The 22,904-nt window shown below is 37.9% G+C and overlaps 1 protein-coding gene and 1 long non-coding RNA gene across 9 annotated transcripts in view; one reads left to right on the forward strand and one right to left on the reverse strand.

Annotated features, from left to right (window-relative positions):
• Positions 1-7,657, reverse strand: part of DYNC1I2 (dynein cytoplasmic 1 intermediate chain 2) — a 32,597-nt gene extending 24,940 nt beyond the window's left edge. The window contains exons 1-4 of one of the 7 annotated variants that reach the window (XM_055718262.1): positions 7,315-7,657; positions 5,553-5,670; positions 3,541-3,655; positions 87-177 (exon numbers count right to left, since the gene is read on the reverse strand). In XM_055718262.1, coding sequence (XP_055574237.1) covers positions 87-177; positions 3,541-3,655; positions 5,553-5,660 — 314 coding nt within the window. In that variant the 5' untranslated portion in view covers positions 5,661-5,670; positions 7,315-7,657. Of the gene's footprint in view, positions 1-86; positions 178-3,540; positions 3,656-5,552; positions 5,671-7,051; positions 7,147-7,203 lie in introns of those variants that run through there. The other 6 variants (XM_055718257.1, XM_055718263.1, XM_055718256.1 and 3 more) reach the window with 6 other exon arrangements.
• Positions 7,613-22,098, forward strand: LOC114016864 (uncharacterized). Of its 2 annotated transcripts, XR_008733517.1 has the most exons (6): positions 7,613-7,725; positions 10,321-10,406; positions 16,705-16,763; positions 18,183-18,301; positions 19,557-19,705; positions 21,969-22,092. It is a non-coding gene; the product is annotated as an uncharacterized LOC114016864 (long non-coding RNA). The 2 variants fall into 2 exon arrangements; XR_008733518.1 differs by lacking the exon at positions 19,557-19,705 and having other exon boundaries at positions 21,969-22,098.
• The last annotated feature ends 806 nt before the right edge of the window (positions 22,099-22,904 follow it).

A 22,904-nucleotide genomic window follows, 5' to 3' on the forward strand; every position in this document is an offset into this window, starting at 1 on the left:
TAAGTAATTACCTTGATTTCTTCTAAAGCTTAATTATTCAGAATACAAGTATTAAGCAAAGGATTATGACAAGGAAAGTGACATACCTAGATCCAACGGCGCCATCACCAGAGTCCTGGCTTCCAGCCTCACTTGGTGTACTCACAGATTTGGAAGATGGAGAGGTAGGAGGAGGGACTAAATAGTGAAACAGACAGGTATCCGCTGTTACTACTCGCAGAGGTTGCACAGCTTAGGATGTTTTCAAATGAATTTAACATGAAGTATTAAAAAAAAGCAATGGCAAACAAAAAATACATGGATGAAAATGAACAGTAGAAAGAGAGGGGAAAAGACAATGTTAACAAATCATGCTGGACTTCCATGCAATTGTTTGGCATTTATGCATCTAGAGTGTAAAAAAAAAAAAAAAAAAAAAGACATGGAGGGAAAGACGTTTAAGAAAAATGAATTGAAAATATATTTTTAAACTGAACTTCTGACAAACGATGGCATCCATTTTCAAAGGGTAATTTCCACTAAATCATGTTGCTTAAACTTAAAAGGAAGACAGTGGTTAATGTAGCTTTGACATCAGTTTTTCTTAAAAATTAGACACTGAATGTATTTAACAGGCATTTTTGTTTCAAAATATATAAACACCAAAGCATGGACCAAAAAAGTGGCTTTGTCATACAGCATACTGTTATTTTTGTTCTAGCTGGAATCAAATCAATATAAACCCTGCATAGTACAACAAAGTTTCTAGTGTTGGGTTCTGGGGGATTTTCATGTTTTCTTTCATTTTACTAGACAAACAGTCTAGTACTGTTGTATTCCTTTGAAGTCAGTTCATTTTCAACATGTAGATGACGACTGCAATCAAAGAGCAACATGCTTCTTGGAACTGATACATAATAGTGAATGATATCATGCAATCTGATACACACACGAAGTTATTTCAGTATTTCTTTCAACTTTCCTTTTTCAAAATGGTTAAACTAATTATTTAATGAAACTTAGGTTTATGCTTAAGAATCAGGGGGGTTTTGAAGGCCCTTATAATATTATTACAAGCAATACATAAAACATTCATAGAACACATTCATTCCTTAGCAATCCTTAAGTCAATCGAACACAAGTTACAAATATAAATTGGTATCTACTCTGTCAGGGGTCAGACAAGGAAAAGTTCTGAATTTAGAGCTGCAATGTTCCTACAGAATTCCCACAATCACAAGTATACTGTAAATTCTGAAGAATGTTCCCATCCAGTCCCAAAACAGACATGGCTCTGGCTGCCAAAAATTCCACCCTAAATTTACAAAAATCACAGTGAATTCTTCAATTTAATAAAAATTCATTCCTCCCACAGGAAGAGATTTTCATATAGATCTAGAGTTATATCTCAAATTCATACATGCACACACATAGATTTTATATTTTATTTAAATATGGGTGTATATGTAAGAGCACATATATGTATTCTTCAGCTTATCATTATTATCTACTGAATAATCTATACTAAAGGAAATGTCCATAGGCCTTTATTCCTACATTATTTTTATGCGTTATCAGAAAAGATGAGATTTTAACGTCATCCTTTCTTAACCGAATAGGTGACGCGAGAAACGCGTTGCTGCTGTTGACAAGTCGGGCAGCTCCAGCGAGCAGCCAGCCGGCCAAGGGACCCCAGGAGCTCCGGTTTGATGCTACAACGCCCTCTTGTGGGACAAACTGCCTTCAACAGAGTCTTCCCATTAGCGAGGTGGAAAAGACCAGGAGTCTTACGAAAAGACCATGCGAATTTCCACCAGCCCCAGCACAGAATGAAACTATAATACCTTCCTGGAAGTCATTTCGGTTCACTAACGTATGGCTTCTTATATAACGAGTATGGTAGGTATCAAAAGTGTACTCGCATCGGTAAGGTCCCTTCTCCCATAAGGGCTACCTCTCTCTGGCAGTTTACAGGAATTGCCTTAGGGATTTTTAGTACGATTTTCTGTGAATTAATCTAATCTCAAACTATCCACTATACCGACAATGCGAGCTCAATCTATCTGCACACCAAGCTGGTCAGCTGTGAGCGAGCTTCAGTTCAGGAATAAGATCACTGTAGTATCACAGTTTGCCAGTACCCAGTCAGCAGAGCCAGCCTGTGCCTCAGGCACAGAACTGTGAGTAGGGCATTTTAGCTCGATTTAGGATACAGATTAGATCTAGGTATCTTGAAAAGGAACAGAATTAATTCCCTGTGAATCTGTGTACGTCGAATGGTGTGGTTAAATAGATGCCTAATAGAATTAAACAACACTTGCAGGGGTGTGACTCAGTGTCAGCACCTCAAAGAGCTTTCAACAAACAGCTACTCAAAGTCTATCAATTACTTGCTTTAAAGACTGTCTATACTGTAGTTTTCAGATTCTCTGTCACAGATTTTTTAAAAAAAATAATCAACAACCACCACCATACGCATTTCAGCAAGTCTCATCAGCTGCCTTAGTAAAACCTCACACAAGAAAGTGTTCAACTATTAGTCTGCCAAACAAAGTTTCTACTAGATGAGACCTGGTAACTTTAAGTGCTGTGCACTAGTGCCAAAATAACCCAAATGCAGTCTCTAGTCTGTGCGAACAGTTCAAATTACTAAAAATGACTGCTGTGGCTGTTGGAATGGGAACAGCTATAATGCTGTTTATTCCACATTCACTTTTGAACACTTGAGGACTATGCAAAAGCAATTATGAAGACAGAATCACAGATTAGCATATACATAAATTATTTTATTTGCAAACCAGTTGCAATTGACCTTCAACACTGAGTCAAACTGAAAAATAAGTTTTAAACCCCTTTGATTTCAGAGCTAGAGACAAAAAGCAGAGTTGAATTACCACTCTTCACTTTCATCTTCCAGAAAGATGTGGCTAGGTAAAGGCAAAAAGCAACAACCAATACGCTAACCCATCCAAGAATGGCATTAATCATCATTCTTGATAGTTAAATTTTATTCTTAGCTTTGCTATTATTCCATCAAAGTCAGCCAGGTATTTGAGATAAGGAAAATTAGGGTGTAAAAGACACAGGAAACAAACCAACTGCACAAAAATGTCGGAATTAAAATCTGGCATTATGAAAAAGAGAAAGGAATAAAATAAAGAAGAATAATGTGCAGGGAAAACAGGAGAAAAAAGAAAAAATACATTTTAACTAAAATATTCTAAATAATCCACTAAGTTTAAAACCTATCTTTGACAGAAGTGAATGTAATTACACTTTAGTAACGTGTACTGAAGCACATCACTTGACATTTAAAAGAGACCATGCAGGAGAAAACAGTACAAAACCCAAACCGAAACAGTACAAAACCATGTACACATCACAAAATACTGGCCAGAGAATTTTCATGCTAGCTATATAAATACCACAGTCCTAAAAAAAAAACCAAACTGACCAACCACCCCCAAAAAAAAAAATATTCCAAGAAATCCAAAACCATGCCCACAAAAAAAAAACCAAACCCAAACAAAAAAACTCCCAAACTAGGATTAACAATCCTACCAACAGGAGACTCGGGTGTCAACCCCATGCTCTGAAGTAATGCCTCAGCTTCTCTTCTCTTCTTTTCAAGATCAGATTCTTCTTGCACAGGAAGAACTTCTTTCTTCTGATCAGTCTAAAAATAATTCCATACTCAAGTTACAGCATTCAACAGGTATTCAAAACAGTTTCTTTTTTTTTTTTTTTTTTGAGATCTCATAGGGGTTTTTTTATGCTACTGAAACCTATCATCATACAAGTTAGATATTTGACTCTAGTAATTCTGATGGTCCTTTCTGTAGATAAAGCAATCAGCAGACAAGAATCACAAAATTTTGTAGCTTTGGTATGGTCTTTAAAAGACATAAACATGCAAAAATTGTCTTCTCATTTGCCAAAATGACTGCCACTTCGTAAGATCAAGAATACCTTTTTTACACTAATGCTAAGCACTGTAAAATGCAAGGACTTAAAAACACATATTATGTATCTGTGTATAAAAGTATTTTATTGTTCCAATTTTGAAGTGACAATAACTGTCAGAGAAAACACTCTAGAGTTAGAATGACAGTAAGACACACCCTTCTGGTCAAGAAAGTATTAGGACACTTGCTAGACAGAGCACATACTCAACTGTGTAGCAATTAAGAAAATATGTGTAAGATGTAAAGCAGTGATTGCCCATGTGTGCACTTTAAGTTATTTTTTAAAACAAAAACATCAACATGCTGTTTGGTGCGAAAGCTTTCTTTTGAACCTCAGGTTTTCAAAAAAAAAAGGAAGTCTTAAAAAAATAACTCTGCAGTAACTTCAAGTTTACAGAGCATTTAAGTAGTTTTCTTTAAGTTGTGCTATTACCTCCTAGATTTCATGCAAAAAAAAAAAATCCTCATCTTCAAAACCAGAAATAACACAAGCTCTACATGTAAAACATGCTTGAACACTCCCTATCTTCCCCTTCTAATTTAACTGCTCATTCATTTACAGAAGTATAATTCATAGCCTAAGGTGTTCACAACTCAGTCATTGGCAAGTGAATATTTTTATAAATATAAATTGATGGTACAAATACAAGTCTTTAACAGAAGCATCAAAATCCAGACCAAGCTATTCCATCCCTATGCCATGATTAAGGACTAACTGCTCCTCACGTGACTGCACATTGTGCTTCTAATCTATCGCACAATTCCTTTTACAAAAGGAATTTTGAAATTTTAGAGCAAGTTCTCAACTGATAAGCTGTTGTATCATATGTGGAATCTCTGATACAGGTGATACATTCCTACAGGCTCATAATTTAAAATATTTCCCTCTCCTTTTTGTCTGAATCGTATAGCTGGCAGCTGCCCAGTCTTCAGTCACACGCTAATTTTGAACACCTACAAGATAACCAAACCACAGGGAAGTCTTAAAAAAGTACCCCAAAATACCACACATTCCAGCAGAAGTTTCTTTTATGAGGTATAATCTGCATTCAGGAAAAACACTTGACTGTCACATACTTCAGCAAAGAGACTTAACAAAGTCTGACACACAAGTAGCGTATACACCTTGAGTGTTGCTTTGATTTCAAAAATCAGACTAAAGATGAATCAAAGACCAGAAGAGTGTAGCAAGTTGTTTGTACAATAACAATACTGACAGTCTGACAATTCATATGGATATCCTCCGAACTGCACTTCAGAAATGAGTTCTCTAAATAACATCACAACTCATTAAGCAGAGCTTTTATGTAATACCTTACAGTGATTTGATTAATGATGTCCCATGCACACACTAGTTTTAGAAATCCAAACTTAATGCAAGCATAGGATTTAAAAGAAAAATTAGAAGTCTAACTCACCAGATGGGTAATTATAAAGAAAACAGTAGGTGTTTGCTCTTACCAGAAAAGTGCTATGTTTGCATCAGCAACTGATCATTAAACAGACAACTCCCTGAATAACATGTAGCAAATGATTAAGAGAACCTACCCTTAAATTTTCAGCAAGTTACACATGTAGTCAAATTTCTAAGAGAAAATTATTTCTTACTTCTTTTTTCTTTCTTTCTTCCTCCTTTCTTTTCTTCTCCTCTCTGATTTGAGCCAAGCGTTGCTTCTTGCGCTCCAACTCTGCCTTCAGTTCACTTTTGTCAGACATGGCTGAAATACTGATCAACAGAAAAGATACCACTGTTTGGTTTGGGGATTTTCCCCTTTTTTTTTTTAAAAAAAAAAAAAAAAAAAAAAAGATAGCAGCTTTCTTTTAAAGAAGCTACTAAAGGAACTACCCTAACTTACAAACAACAGAACTCTGAAAAGTCTTAAAGTAATAATTTAGAAAAAGAAAAATCACATTTCTATGTCCACATTTCACTTAACACATTTTCAATATTAAAGGGACTGATTTAAAACAGAACTATGATATGGTGACAGCCTCCATTCCTAAGGTAGTTCTGACACCAAAGGAACTGCTTTGAAATAAACATTAGGCACCAAAAACTGTGTCATCTGATCTTACCACAGGATTCGGTACAGCTACAGAGCTAACTATGAGACTGAAAACAGCAAGAAAAGTACCGACACTACCTTAACTTTTCACTTCAACAGCTTAAACATTGGCATGCTATAACTTAGAAGCATGTAAGCTATATATCCTTCCACATAGAGTTGCAGGATTCAAAATACTGATTTATTAAAAGATTTAGTGGGATTACTATAAATTGCAAGGCAAAGTAAATACAAGCGCGATGGTCAGAAAAACTCTAAAGTATATGCATTATCTTCCACCCCTCCAAATGTTTTGTGTACTAAGAAAATGGTGGATCTTTTAAAGGTGAAAATTCTACACAAAGTTTCGCTACATAACTAAATACAGACAAGAAGGTCAACAACAAACAAAAGGTGAAAAAAACCCCACACTTCAGAACTTAACAAATATTTAGAACACAGGTATGAAAAACTGCATAAATGGGCTGTGTGAAAAGAAGTGTTTTTAAGCAAATCTAAGTCAGTAAAGAAAGCACAGCAGTGGTTCCACAACAGATGACGGATCTGTAATACTTCTACACTAAGCTTGATAACAAAGATGCTACAGCAAGCATCAGTAATATAGCTGTTCACTAATTCAAAATTAAGAAAACCTGGAAGCATTTGCTTCTAAGCACAAGAAAGGATGCAAAATGATGTAAGCCTCATACATCTACCCCAATATACTTAAAAGTACATATATCAGGGTAAGTGTATGCATTCCTCCATGTTGTCTGCAAACATTTAAGTGCCAATAAATAAATTTACTGTCAGCAGTTTCAAGTGGCATTCCCGTGCCGCTTTAAAACAGCGCTGGGAGGGTGCGCTGTCACCACACCACGGATTCCTGCCCCCCACCCGCCTTTCTAACGCCGAGCCGGGCCCGCCGAGCGGCTCAGACGGCGCCACCCCCGAGGAGAGCGGCGCCCGCCCCACCTTCAGCGGGGCGCGGTGCCAACCGGGTGCGCCGGGACCGAGCTCCCCACCCCAACCCCAGCGGGAGCCCGGCAGAACGCTCCTCACCCTGACGGGACCCTGCACGCCCCGAGGCCCCAGCGAAGGCAGCAGCGCCGCCGAACAGCCCCAGTGCCCGACCCCACCCTCTCCCAGCTACTGAGGGCCGAGCCCCGGCACGGGCCACCCCGCGGCCCCACCCTGTCTGCCGCGCCCCTCACTTGACAGGGCTCGGCCGCACACAGTGGGGTCCCCGCCGGGCGGCGGCGGCGCCGAGCCGGGAGGAACCGCGGCGACGGGCGCGGCTCGGCCGCCGCTGGACAGCCGCGCACCTGGCAACGGGACCGCCTTCCGCTCCAAGCGCCCCTCGGCCGCAGCACCCTTCCCCGCTTCCGCCGCCTCACAAAGGCGCCGGCAGCTGACAAGCGGCAGCCTACGGCGGGCGCCGAGGATCACACCAGCTCCGAAAGCGTTGCGGGATGCGCAGGAACTTACAGGAACCGCGGAAGTACACAGTGACCCGTACAGTACGCGGAGCGCTCAGCCACCAACGCCCCGCTCGTTCGCGCCGTCAGGGAGAGCGATCTGACAGGAACTCGCGCGGGGGACGCGGGCGAAGGGGGACGCGGCAGCGGGGCGCCGCCAGAGGCCTGGCACCCAGACGCCGCCGCGCGGCGCAGAGCAGCGCCGCCCAACCTGCAGCGCGCCCCGCTGGGAGGGCCCCGGCCCCAGCGCCCTGCCGCGTGAGTGTGGGGCGGGCCGCGTTGCATGATGGGAACTGTAGTCTGGGGGGAGCGAGCGGCAGCGCGGGGGCAGTGGCCGTGTCGGGGTCTCGCGGTGTCGCCTGGCGGCGGCCGGGCGGCCTCGCTGCGCCCCGCGCCCGAGGGAGCGGGCGGTGCCGGGCAGCGCAAGCCCGGGCGGGACGCCGGTGCGGGGCTTCGCTTTCTCCTTCGGTGTGGGTTCCCGGGGAGCGAGGCTCCGTGCCGGGCAGCCGCCGGCGTGCCAGCGGCCCAGCGGTGACACGCGGCGGCCCAGCGCCCCACTGGCTGAACTGCCGATCGTAGGCTGGGCGGGCTGGTGGCCATCACCGCCTCAGTGGCCTGAGGATAAAATGCGTTAAAGCCTCATTTACTGTCAGTGTCAGGCTAGGGACAAAGCTGCCCACCCTAGCCCTGCTCGGCGTGGGTGCCGGCAGGGGGAGCTCGGCGGGCGGCGGGACGGGGCGTGACGGTGGGCGCGAGCGGCCTGACGGTGGGCGCGAGCCGGGGCGGGGCGTGCCCAGCGCACCCCGCGCTGCCCGTCGGGCGCCACTGCGGGCGCACAGCTCGTTTTGGTACGTGTACCGACGGGTAGTGACTTGGCCGCTCCCCGGTTTCCTAAGTTAGTAAGTGTATTGCCACTTGTATCCTGTGGAAACACGCGTCAGGTTTTTCTCCCTTTTTTTCATACCTGCTGAGCCGGTGGTGCTGACTGCTCTCTCAGTGGAGAGCTTGGTTCCTCAGACCGCTGATCTTCCAAAACTTGTGCTAACCAAAGGGGAATTAATATGGACAACTCATACAGCTTCAAGTGAGGCAGATGTTCACAGCACTCTATGAAATTTTTAGTTTTTAGAAACAGTAGCTATCAGCTCCAGAGAGGGTTACATTTCTGCTATTAAAAATTGGAATAATTTCTTTAAAATCACTGGATCTACAAACATTTATGTCTGTCTAAAATCCCACTCATGAGCACTGGAAAAAGACTGCATTTGCAATCAAGATCTCTCAGGCTGCAATGCAGTTAGGTACCATAAACTGAACAGGTTGCTTGGTATTTCGCTGAGGTAGCTCCCAGGAGAACTTCAGTTGCTGCAGGAATCAGCACTGATTATTCACTCCTCTGTAGTCTTCTGTGTGAGTCAGGATTCGTACTACACCTTAAGAAAAATTAGAAAAACTGTCTGTTGTCTAGATGGCTTCTGATCATTGAATAACCCCCGTGCCTTTTGCGAGAGTATGGGTGTTACCATTCAGAGAAACTCTAAGTGAAACTGTCAAAGAAAATTGTATGATGTGCAAGAGAAGAGGTTGCATTTTTCTTCAGAGATGGAAATATGAAGATGATAGTAATGAACTTCCACGAACAGCTGTTGTCTTTGAATTTATTTGCCAGAGTTTTCTAACAACACTTGCAGGAATGTGTGCACCTCAGAACAGGAATGTGTGTTTTATTTCTGTACTTTACATATGCTTCTTGTTTGGCCATAAAGTATGAATTTTTTATCTGAAGCTTTCCAGTAATATTTTTCAAGTTTAAATTTAAAATTATGAATGTATTTCATGTTTGTAATGAATTTAGCCAATTGATTTTTGAAATTGATCTTCAACACTTCATTTTAGAACCCAGAAACTACAATAGCTAATTTTTGCAGCACTGACTTCCCCCTTTTTCTTTGTAAAGGCTAGCTGTAGTTTTCAAATCGCTCTATCTGGATCAGTTTAGCAGTACACAAACAGTGACAGAATGCTGTACACAAATGCGTTTGTGATTTTTTAGCAGTCATCGATCTCACAAGTAATAGCAGTTTAAATAATCTGATACACTTTTCATCAGCTGAAAGGCTCATGAGGTATATGGTGGGAGGACAGGTTTGAGAAAGCACACTGTTTGTAGGTGTTTGCAAGTGAATGTTTCCTTCTAGCCTCAGCTTCCTGGTGACAGTATCTTTTGGTATAGTGAACCCCAATTTTGTATGGTTTCTGCGAGTGTGAAGAACTCGTACTGTGACATGGGCTCTTTCCATACCTAGGACTCGGAAAACAGGTTGTGGGGCATTTTATGCACCCATCCTATGCATTGGGTCTAGGATGAACGCAGCTTGGTTAAGACATGAACACCAGATTTAAGTGATTGTGTACCTGTGTAAACAGAAGTAGTGTATTATTGAGAAGTTATTTTGAGACATGTAAAGGAATGATAAAAATACACCAGGTCTCTGCTGCAGATGGGCAAGAATCCAGGCTAAACACAAGAAGATATCATTTGATTCAGAAGAGCCTCTATTTCTATCTTTTGGAGAACATTAGACTTCCGTACTGCCTGAATCAGAAGAAGGGTAGATAGCAAAGGCAAGTGGGCCCTTACCTTGCTTTGTCATCTCATTGTACTGCTGGAGAACAGTGATTTGTTCTGTAGCAGGAGCCCAAGATCTATGCTGGAGAGGGCAGTTCCCTCCTCAAGTAACTGCCACTGCTGTGCTGTCTTCTCTAGCAGTACGAGAGTCTGGGAAAAGGCAGCTAGCATACCCTTCTCCATTAAGGCTCCATTGTAATTTACTTTTTCTTCTCATATTTCAGGAAAATAAAAGTCCATCTTACAGACTTACTGGAGCTGAAATCATCAGGAAGATCTCATCCCAGAATATAAAGGCAGAACTTTTCTGGTATCATTTAATAGTCTGTGCCTTTCCCTTAGAAAATTTGCTGCAATCCTAATACAGGTTTCTAGACACACACACACACACCCCCCCCCCCCCCCTTTTCCTGTTCCTGCTAGATGAACATACGTTTTTTCTGTTGTGTGAAAATAAGGTGATGGTCCTTTCCGAGATGAGAACACTTTTGCAATCTGGTAACCTTTGGTACAAAACACATACACTAGTGAATGGTCAAGCACTTAAGAGTGATTCACTACTAAGCATTACAGAAAATAGGTTTACCAGCTGAAAAATTCCAGTGCAAGTTCTCCTTCCTCAGTGTGGTCTGTGAATGGTATTCTCATTTTTTTCTATTATGTGGTTAAGAGAGGAGGCAATGAGAGCTTCTTAAGGGATCCTATAATGCACCAAAACCTTTACTAGTTCTAATGATTTTAAGAGAGAGTATGAAAACTGTCAAGAGATCAGCGAAAAGAACTGTTTTCAGATACGTTGTATGCCAGGCTATGTTCTACCCTCAGTTTGTGCACCTATCTTCCATTTAGCTTCATGGAAGTTTTGTGTATTCATCAAAGGGAGAATATATTTGGCTATGCATAAAGATGATAGAGTTCCTTTTGTGTGTAGTATGTTAGCGTTACTAGCCAAAAAGCTAATAGGATAAATAGGGAGAGAGTAAGTGTTCACTTTTTCAGGGGATTTTTTTTAACTTTTCATTAGGAATTCAATTGTTTTTCTGTATGTAAGCAGAAAGCTTAAAGTATATTTTAGACTAGAATTAATATGATCAAAGGCACACTAAAATACTAACTTCTGCTAAAAATGAATGCACTTTCCATCCAGTGACATCAAATTATCTCACTCTAGAAATGTTGAACAATTACCCATATCAAGTACTTCATATTAATTTACAAATTACAAAAAAATTACAAATAAGAGAATTAAAAAGACTCAAGTGACAAGACCACAGAGATTAGAGTTTAGGATTCCTAGCTTCTGTTCTTCTTTACATAAAGCAATATTTATTCTCCTGTAAAGTTAACTTTTCATGTTTTCACATTCTACTGAGAGTTAGTTGAGTCACTGACTCACAGCATCAGCCAGTTCTAGTCAATAAAGACTGGTGCCATGGAGTCATTTTACTGCTAATAGCAAAGTAAATAAAGGTAGAGTTTGTTCCTTTTCTTGTTCTTTGCTAAGAAACTTGCCAATGTGTTGGAGGGAGGTCTGAAAAATTACATGGCATTAAACTATAGAGCAAACACATAAACAGCAATTTTTAATATAAAAAATTTCTCATAATATCACCTACTTTTTAACTTAAATAAATCTGTACTTCTAACACAAGTTGCAAGGCAGTAGATAGTTAGCAATGCATTTGTTACTAGCAGAACACAAGCTCCTGGGCTGTATTTTATAAAACACCTGAGCGCAAAGGGGATGGCATAGTAAATCTGTAACAATTACTGCAGCCATCTGGTTTATAGTAAGCACCTGCTGGCACGTCACAAGTGGCAGAGCAACTGCAGTGAGAAGGGACAAGGTAACAGGGATGTGTTCCATGACCCAATACAGAGACTTGGTCCATACTGGAAGTAGCCCTTCTATGGCTGAATATTTACCAGAATATGATAGAACTTCATCCTTGTTGTTCACAGAAGTAATGTGCCAACAGTGGTGTTTAAGCCTTGTGTAATTTGGAATGCTTGTAAGGGACATCCTGTGAATCTTGCAAGTTTTTGTGTAAGAAAACCTGTTTTGAAAATCTGGCTGACTGTCAGTGGAGACTGTTGCAGCTAAACTATATTTGAATTTGATTCAGACTTTTATTTATAGATTGGTTTTCTACACTAACACATCATATTGTCTTAACCTGTTTGTTGGATTTTTTTAAAATCAGGATAAATTTGATCTTTCTACCTGGCTTGAAAAAAATTTGACCACATTAATATCCTGTTATTATTTGACAAGTGTTTTGGGTTGTGTTTTCTTGTGAAACAGTCTTATCTGTGCAAGTAGTTTGTTTAAAAAAAAATTACGAAAAAAGTAATTATTTAGTTTTTAATGGTAAGTGCATCTGTATTAAGACAGGAAAAGAAAAAATTGCAAAAGGCCTTCTGTAAGGCTTGTAAATGGAGCATATATGTGTGAGCTTGTATAGATTTAATTAAGTGTATATCTTTCCCATGACACATGATTTTAAAACTCAAGAAAAACATAAGACAATGAAATGCACACATTATATAATGTTAAATATAAATTTAAATAGCTGCTGCTTTCAGTTTTTTAAAGACTGAGAGAAGTATACAGTTTCCTGCAAATAAGGAAATACCCACATATTTTGCTGGTATGTATGTGTATAAGTGGATACTCTACTGCTGGCAAATTTTTATCCAATAAATGCTTTTAACCATAGGCATAGTCATCACAGGTCTTGATGTCTGTCAGCGTTCAGTTTTCCATGGAGTCAAATCTCTCATTTCTGTTAGAAAAACTTTTATAAGATATGAGCCTGTTTATCCTAGAGAAAAACAGTTTGTGTTTTCGTTTTGTTAAATTTGCTACTGGAATCTCTTCTATCTGGGTATTTTTAACAGGCGATTAGACAGCTATTATATGTTAAAGTACACTGATTCTGCTAATGCAGGTTGGACTAGATCTCTGGATATCTTTCCAAGTCTGTGTTCCCTAAGGTGCTGTGAGTACAGGAAGAAAAAAGAAAAACTGATGTAATTCTTCTCATGCAACACCTTCTTGTGAAACAGCAATCTGGAATCTTTTGCAGCTTTAGTGGCTTACAGCCAAACTGTGCTTCTTTGCAAAAAGTAAACAATTTGAAAAAATTCAGTTCTTCAACTACATTATACTTGCAGAAAAATATTTTTTTAAATGTTTTTAATTTTATTATAATAAAATATTAAATATATGTTTATAGCTGTGGACTTGCATTTATGTTGCATGAAATAGAGTATGTTCAGATATTCTTGAAAAAATCTACATGTTTGATTTGGCAGGTTTTGTTCTGCATTACATATACAAAGCAGGGGTCTAACCTGTTAAATCTAATTTTTTATAGCGATATGACAAAAATTAAACAACATTATTTTTGTTAGTATTGCATCTAGTAGTAATGCTAGCAAGCTCCAACACGTATTTACAGATATGTATGTAGGAGCAAAATGTACTTACAGGTGTTTTTAAAGTCAGCGGAAGTATGCGCTATTTAAGCAATAGTCTCATTAATCAGGAAAATTATCTTTCATTTCACATAGTTATAAAGTATTACATCTTTTCTTGCTACTCATTACCCTAAAGGTGGCTGTAGTTCAGGAGTGAGAAAAAAATTCATTCTAGATACCTGCTTAATTTGTTGTGTATGTCTGCAGACGGTTACTGACCAAATGTTATATTTAAAGCAGCTATTTGGAGTTCAAGATGAAGTAAAAAATACAGACCCATTAGCAAGATGAAGTAAAAAATACAGACCCATTAGATTTAATAATTTTATATTTATCATTTTAATGTTTACTGATAAATCAAACATATTTTAGAATTTCATTCTCTGAGAGAAAGCAGGTTGTGTCTAGTATGTAGAACAGTTCCCCTTCGAAGGGACCATTCTCCCAGCTCTTGTCCTTGCTCTGGAATTGTGGGGACAAGTGACTTAAGTCACTTCTTAAGACTCCTTCGCCTTGGTATCGAAGGAGGAAAAGTGGTGTTTTGCCACCAGTGGTTCCTAGGTTACAGACATAGCTTTATTTTCTCTTAGTCTGTGTTTCTTAATGTGTCAAATTAACCATATTTGTTTCAATATTTCTTACAGATAAAGCTATGTGAATTGGTATTTGAAAGGAAGCTTTTTGAATGGAAGACAACAGATAGAATTTTGAGTGTTATTAAAATCAGATCTGCATGGCCTAGATTGCAGAGATCTAACTTCTTTACTAACAAAGAAATTAACAATGAATCATACCTGCATGATTTCTGAGCTTTTCCTCCTGCCATATTTCACAAGCTGATAGAGTTACCCTCATGACATAGGTATAAATTAAGGGTGACAAATATTATCCAGATTTTTACAGGAGTTAACTCAAAAACAGTCACAGATATTCAAGGGATGGTTAAAAATTGCCCTTCCAACTCCTAGATCCATGTTTAACTCAGAAGAACATACTAGTTTTCTTAAATACCAAATAATACTTAAAGTAAATATTTTAAATGACTGCAAATTCTAAATTTGTAAAGTTAAAAGATGACCTCTACAGGGTATAGATTTCTATGGACCATTGTTTGAACCCCTGAAACGTACTAAAGCAAATTTCATATTAATTTCCATTGAGAAGGAGAATTACTTTACATAGAAAATGATCAAAAGTGTCAGAGCGGATATGCTATGTTAATAACAGGAGGTGAGACAGTGAGGGTAGAAGAACTGATGGGACACTTAAGGTTCAAGGGATTCAACACTTTTCATTTATGCTGGAAAAAATGTAAATGATGTCACCCTCGCCTCCTGGTGCAAAGTTATCAGACATCACTAAGTGATATCTCTGACATTAAAATGACTGGAATCTCATTTCTTTCTATTGCTTTTCTTTTGGAAATGTTACAATAGCTTATTGCAAATGAAACAAAAATCCACATATATAATGGAGCAGAATGGTTTGTGGTGTCAATGCCGGATTATTGCTGTTCTGTCTCAAAGTTAATTGAAATCCAAGATGTTTGTAGCAAAGCTGTAATGAGACACTGACAAATACCTTTCTGCCCCACTGGAAATGTAAGCTTTCTATTGAACATTTTGTCCTGGTAAATTCCATCTGCAATAGGAATAGGCATTTTGCATTTGAATCAAGAAGGTCACTACTTGGGATCAGATGATACGGTGTACACTCCACTTGCCTTTAGATGAAATTGATCCTTTACTGTGTTGAACATAAGACTGTGAATTTTTACACCTAATTATCTTACTGTTTCATCTAGATTAATTTGGAATGCTAACACTACTGCTGCTTTTTGGTCTTTGCGTGTATCGGTGACAGTTCTCTTAAAAGCCAATTATTCCCTAGACAGTAATACATTTTAAATACTCAGGTACAATTCTTTACTAAATAAAGCAGAATAAGATCACAATGTTTCATTTGTTGGTAATGTATTTCATCATTTGATAGAACTGAATATTTGATAACATTTTCCTCACTTTTGCAGAAGTAAAGCAATGGTTCTATATATAATTACTCAATAGGAAACTCATTTACTTCTAAATACCTAGAAACTAGACTATGTATTCAACATTTTGATTGTTTTACTCATAAATAATCCAATTAACTTCAGTGAAGAGAGGCACCATAAAACTGAGTGGCACTTGCAGTGTGTTCACTCATCTTCAGTGCTGAAACTTTCATTACCTTTCTTTGCAAATGTGACTTATTTTTTTATAATATAAGGTCAGTTATACCAAGTGTATGTACAAAATCAGTATTTTTTTCCTTCTTTTGTTTTTACATGAATATATGCTCTTAGCATTTTCGGTTCACATCAAGTGTGTAGATTATTTGTGCAAAAAAAATGGGACAAGATCTCTAGCTATGGAAGGGATATTGTGAAAAGCATAAATAGCAGCTAGTCTTTGCTGGTATGAACCTGTTCTGATTTAAATCGATGGAAATTTCACTGCTGACTGCAGCGAATGCAGGATCAAGTCCTCAACTCTTTCTGAACATCAATTAGATGCGTTCTTAATAGGCTTTCATGCCTTTGAAAATCTGTCTCTAAATTACTGTTGGAAACCAATCAATTAGATATTGGAGTTCATTTTATTAAAATAAATTCCACAATGTTGTGTAAAATGAAGGCAAATGCTGTAGTTTACTGGCTTTTTATTTATCCAAAAAGATTAAGCTATATCAGGGAATGTCAGATCACCTTGGTTTATTTGCTGAAACATGTAGGACTCAACAGAATGCTGATGTGACTCTGTGTATTTGAATTGTTTCTGCACTGCGAAGAATAGCGCTGCTACTAGGAAGCTGAGAGATGAGAAATTGCTATGTCAGGCATTGGGCTGAAATACATTTTAAATAGACTTTTTGTATGGTACTGTAGCAACTGAAAACTATGATTCAGTGTCTGCTAAGAAAATGTTGGAAACGCTTTACAACTTTCTTAACCGATACTAAATTTGCCAGTTCAGTAACAGTGGATAACCCAAAATACAATCATTAGGGAATACTAAGAAATTTTTAATGTAAGAACTGTGGCTTATTCTGATCTGGATTTATTTTGAATCTTCCATTGTTCACAGGAGATTCAGTGGTAGCTGAAGAGTACATGACACAAGCTGGCAAGGTGGTACAGCATAAGGTCTGCATAAAGCTAATTTTTCTACTTCTGCCATCTTCATCTGCTGTCTTTCAGGCTCAATAATCTGTTTCCTTAAACTGCATTATTGGTAAATGTTATATTGACCATGAAATCATATAATGTTGTGTGATATATTATACTACGTGCTGTATTTACCTAGAGAACAGCATATTCTTTTGAAATCTTAGCTAGTTATATAGCTTTTATAGATTTAAAATTATGTTAACATCTATTTTATGTAATTAAGATACATTTAAATTGAGATATTATAGTACCATATATTTATTATTATATAAATTATGATTATGTAATGTAGGTAATGTATCAATACATGCATACAGAATTTATATTAATTTATGCATAATTCATATAATATTGAGCTTATTATTAGTTTTATTGAATAAATTCAGATAGTGAGTCAAGTCAAAAGATTCTGTAATTACTTTATAACTCTAACAGAACCAGAGAGGAAACAAACTTCAGGAGAAAATTCAAAACAAAATATTTTTTAAAGCAATGTTTGAGGAGTTATTATATATTACTTATTTATAATTAGGAGGGGAAAAAATAAAAAATCTGAATGGGAATAAGAAACTATTGTAATTGATAAATATTTTAAAAGCAAATGTATCTATATGTATTTGAAAGCCTGATCCTCAAAAGCTACTGAATGCACTACTGAATGCATTCTCTTCAAACTGAAAATGGTAAAGATGTGACTGTTAGTCTGGGAACAAACATGGGAAGTATTGGCCTGGAGGTAATTGTTTTGAAAAGTTATTTTAAGCTAATGAAAAGAAGGTCATAGAATAAAAGTGCCATTTCAACCATGTAAGTATAATAAAATCAGCTAATGTAGGAGTGCATTCTGGCAAGAATAAATAAACATTGCAAAGCCTGATATGGCCACTATGGAATACAGAAATGTATCCAAGTGAGTAAACATCAAATGAGGGATTATCCCTACTTGTGAAGAATCCATTCCAGCAAGAAATTGAACCATGGACTACTGCATCTGAAATTCGTAGGGCTCCCTAGAGAGCTAAAAGGGAATCTGCAGATTCTGTCATCAGTACACCAAAGACCTGTGCACTGTACTGTAGTGCAGAAAAGTACACGTTCCCCATATTTCCCTTTTTAAAAGACTTCTTTCAGAATACTAATCAGACTTTGGTGTTCTGAGTTTTTAAAAGTACAGCTAGGTTCTCTTTGCTGTTGCTTTGCATTTGAATGCAAGAAAGAAGTTCTGATTTTCTAAATGTATTAAAATAAGAACAAAAATATTGTGACATGCTGAAATGGCTTGGAAGGTGAATAGAAGGTTCTAAAATGCTACTGAATGTGCAAGCTTGCAATAGTAACAGTAATAACAGGAAAAGAGAAAAGCATTTATGGACATATACTTTATTCTGTATTTAGGTTGAAGTGGAAAGAGGCTGTCCAAAGCAAAAAACAGAAAGACAACCAGATCTGTGAAACTAGGTGTCAGGAAACTGGGGAAGTGTGGAGGAAGACATTTCTGAGGCTACAGTATAAAGGTATTAGGCATAAATCAGAACTGATTTTGTACTGGAGGACCTGCCAGAATTACGGTGCTAGAATATATTGATGCAGGAACATCCTACATGTGTTGCATATGGCTCTGACAACTTCCAGGACACCACGCTAGACCACTCCAGAGCAAAGAAATTATCAATGGATAGTGAGTTGAAGAGAGAAAAGATTTTTTTTTATACCTCTATTAATATGGTATAGCAAATAGAAAGAACTGCTGAACAAGATAATAACAGATTGGATGTGAGTCAGAGATGATGTTAATAACATATGTATAATGCCTGTCACAAAAAAGCTTTTCTACTTGAAGCGTTGAGTGTAGTAATTTAAAACATATATATTTTAACAGCTGTCAAAGAGATAGGAGATAAGTAAGTGAGGATAAAATCATGAAATTATTTCTTTCAAAGTGACAATGATTTTTGGTGACCAAAGGGTATTACTTTGGGGTCTAATTTTGTAGCTAAAATGAACACCAAGAACTATAATGACCTCAACAGTCAATTATGGATGTTCAACAGTTCTAAAAAAAAGTCCTAACGCATTTCAAAGTAGACACATGTAAATGGACACATGCCAAGTCAACAGTCCCCTTGAAAACTGTGGTCAACCAGTACAACTGTCTTTTTACTTGGATAGCTGTTTTGTTTGGAAAAGAAACATGTTAGGAGATTCTGTCTCTGCACTGGAGAGGTAATGTGATCTGTTAAAATGAATACTACAAAAGGCTTTACACTTTTACTATTTGTTTTAAACTTTGTCATTTGTATTTCTGCCACACTTTCAAGTGGCAGGCTCGCTGTCATGTGTTTTACTTCTTATATGATCAGGAAACCTGTGACAGACCTTTTTTTAATTTTTTTTTATTTATTTTAGAAACAGTGTGCCAGTTCTCTCTTAAACACTGTTCCCTGATTGACTTTGCCAATGTAAAAAGTGTGATTTTATCCAGGTCATCCTTTCCTTATCTTTTATTTGTAAGCCTTGTTTGCACTAAGAAGTATTTTTAACTAAATAAACTTCTGATTAAAATTTAATGCAATTTTAATTGAGCAAGTACAGATCCTTTTTACAGAATCCCCGAGCTTACTTTAAGATACGTAATTTTAACTTAGGATATGGTTTGCATAAACATTTCTTTTAGTGACTCTCCTGGCTAATATAGGTTTCACTGTGGACACCCATTCTCACCCGTGTTCCTCTTTTAATTTGGTTTGTTGTTTGTGTGATCGTGTGAAGAACTGGAGCAGTATTCCAATACAGTTCACCACATAACCCTGCCGACACTTACATTACCATGATGAAAGAGGAAGTTAAGAGTCAGAAACAAGAGGCAGGATGTCACGGAAGTTCTTCTGTCCATGTGCTCATCTTATCCTTACTGTAAGGTAGAATATGTTAGTTTAATCAATTTTCAGCAACGTTTGTGAATGCACCCATAGAAAACATGAATGCAGGACTATTCTGTTAATTCTGCAAGGCTTTGTAACTTTTTTTTTTTTCAGTCCTGTGTCCAGCTGCATAAAGATAGTGGATTAGGGCTTATCATATACAAAACTGTTCTGAAGAATCAAAATGTTTTAGCAGAATATCCCAGCAGTGAGAACTGTGCAGAAGTTAAGATATGGTTAAATAGTTTTGCCAACCTTTAATGAAAAACACTGTTGTAAAGAAACGTAAGCATATATTCAAGTCAGTGAAAACTAACTTGATAAGCTGTCTGACATAAAATTCCATGTGATTTGACAATATATCCGGAAAGGAGGGTCCGTGTTTCTGAAAACTAGATTTCCAGTAACATAGTAATGAATTGCAGCACATCTTTGCCAGTGCTTTTTGACCCAGAGAAGCATAAAAGATCTTTCATTTTGTTTATTCTATAACAAATGGCTGCATGTGTGTGATTCCACAAGTCAATGTTGTTTATGAGTGTTGTGTTAATGAAAAATCTCATCCAGAAAGTATGTTTATTTTAGGCAAAGCAGATGTATTCATAATTTCATCTTTGGGGTGATATACAGACATTTTTACTGTAGAAATACAGTCCTGATCTTCAGTCATAGTACTCAGTTGCAATCAATACTTTGGCCCTTATCTACTGTTGTATGTTTGTATTACTGACATAAATAGGGGCCCCAGTCAGGAACAAGGAATTTGCTGTACAGTGCCTGTACAAATAAAAAGGAAAAAGATGGTTCTTCACTGATGGGTCCTACAAAAAAAATATAAAATAGGTTGGACAGAGGTAGACAGTTTAGTATTAAAAAGATCAAGACAATATTGGCTAGGATGATAAATAGCGGTTTCAGTGTATCAGTAACTGAAGCACTGTCAGGTTTTGTGAAGTGCCATGGAACAAGGTAGTTTTAAGGGAAGAGCTCCAGAGAGCTAGCAAAACTGGATCCCAACAGCTTAGACAACTGCTTAGGCAACTGATGATTGGTAAGCAACACTTAAATCATGGCATATTTTTATACGCTCTGGCTAGCTTTTTTACTTTTACTACAAATAGGATACGAGTCCTCTCAAACTGGCAGAAGCTAACCCATGCTTAAGTATACACTAAAAACACTTGATGGGCAGTTGTGCGGAGTAGCACTTGGGTATATGGCTTTTAGCATGTTTCATTATGCAGTGATTTTCCAGTGTAGATGTATCTTTGAATAAGCATTAGTTGGATTTTATTATACTTCTAAAGCATCAGAAATTAATTAATGCCTTGCATTTAGAAGCACAGTCAGTTCCATCAGTGCAATCATCAGTCCCTCAGTTGAACCTGGCAGTGGACAAAGTTAGACCTGCTGGCACTGCTACAGCCAGGCAGAGAAAGAGGAAAATGAGGTAGTCTAGCAATCAAGAGCCATTTGATGAGTTGTCAAATGAAACTATGTCAAAACAAAGTCTCTTGCCAGAGATAAGGTATGTTGGTCATACAAAGCAAAACAGAGTGCCCTAAAACTGATGTGCAATGACCTGTGACATTTATATAATTAATTGATGTAGCATCATTTGACATCTCTGAATTTCCAATTGTATAGGTGATTGATACAGATGACAGTAATAGTGCAAGAAGGCATTATATATGTTATAAAATCATATTTACCCTCCAGATATTTTTTAAACAGTATGAAAGCACATGCAGTGATATTCTTGAAAATATCCTTGCAGTATATATTTATTTATATTTTGTTATTAAGTATGGGGGCAACGTGCTTGTCGTTTTGCAAAAATAGCTCAATAGGATTCAGTTAATAAAGCAACAGCAGTCTGGAAAGCTGGGAAGCTGTCGGCAAGACTTCTGTTTTTCTATTTGAAATCCAGTTTGGACATATATGTAAGATTTTTGACATTTTTTTCCTATTTGATAGGAAAGCACTATGTTTCTAGCTAGTTTCCACTGATGTGGTGTATATATATAGCTCCATACACTGTTTCCTTTTTATTGGCACTTTTTCCTTTCCTTTCAGAAAAGCTCTCCTAGTTATACTGCTGACTGTAATCATGTCCAGTAGGTTGCTTTTAAAAAACCCTCATTGTACAGGTTTTTCTGTCGGGTGGAAATAGTATCCACCGTTTTGTCTTTTTGATCAATCTGATGAATTGTCTTTCATCTTCATAATGTCACCTCCCTGACCTGTGCTGCAACTGTAGAAAAGAAGTGAGGCAAAGAAGTGCTGTCAGCTGCTGGTAGTTTTGTCCCAGTCCTGCACTGCACCATATGAGTTAATGAAATGGCCCAGAGAACTACTGGAAAGAAAGTGACCTGTTATCCTGTTACAAAGGTCAGTATCATTCCAAATCTTTACAAAACTAAAAAAGACTTTATTTTTCAAATGAAATTGTGAAAATTTATGTAAGCATCTATATCTCAAAGAAGTCCTAAAGCCACCTTTACCATATGTAGGGTATTCTGCAGGAATAAATGTGAACTTGTTCTGCCTCTGCACTGAGCCTGCTGAACCCTGTTGGAACATAATGAATATGGTGACAGTTTGAGCTCACAGTGACAAGCCCAAGCTCGAGCTGTTAAAGGTTTTAACTTGGTTATAGCCCTGTGTAAGGTTGCAGACTGATCCTCCTCTGTGTTGTCAATTTTGTGAGGTAGGTTCTTTCATTTTGGACAGAAGAACGAACATTTTATTCCTTACAGTCTACCTTTTTGATATGCAGAGTCCCCTGAATTTAGCTTCATAGCAAAGATGACAGGTTGTCTCGGTCATAGTTATAAATACCTATATAGAAGGAAAACAGCTTATAGTAGAGGATCTTCTAGTTACCACATAAAAGCATAGAATCCAGTGATCAAATGTTGAAGGTAGATAATTTAAAATATTAAGTACTTCAAAAAAATTTGATTCATTACAGTTTTGAAGAATTAATGTAGGGTAGGAGGAATATTCTATCATCTAAATTCTTTAATAGCCTTTTTTTTTTTTTCCTGTATGCCTGAGGCATGATTTCTGAACTGAGAGGAGAATTATTGATTAAAGGCCTACAACGTGTGATTTGTAGGAGGTCAGAATAGTTCACATGAGCTGGACTCACACTCTCTGAATTTCCTGGTAAGACCTTTTGCCCTGAATTTCA

This window comes from Falco cherrug, chromosome 8 (assembly GCF_023634085.1).
Source record: "Falco cherrug isolate bFalChe1 chromosome 8, bFalChe1.pri, whole genome shotgun sequence".
NCBI lineage: Eukaryota > Metazoa > Chordata > Aves > Falconiformes > Falconidae > Falco > Falco cherrug.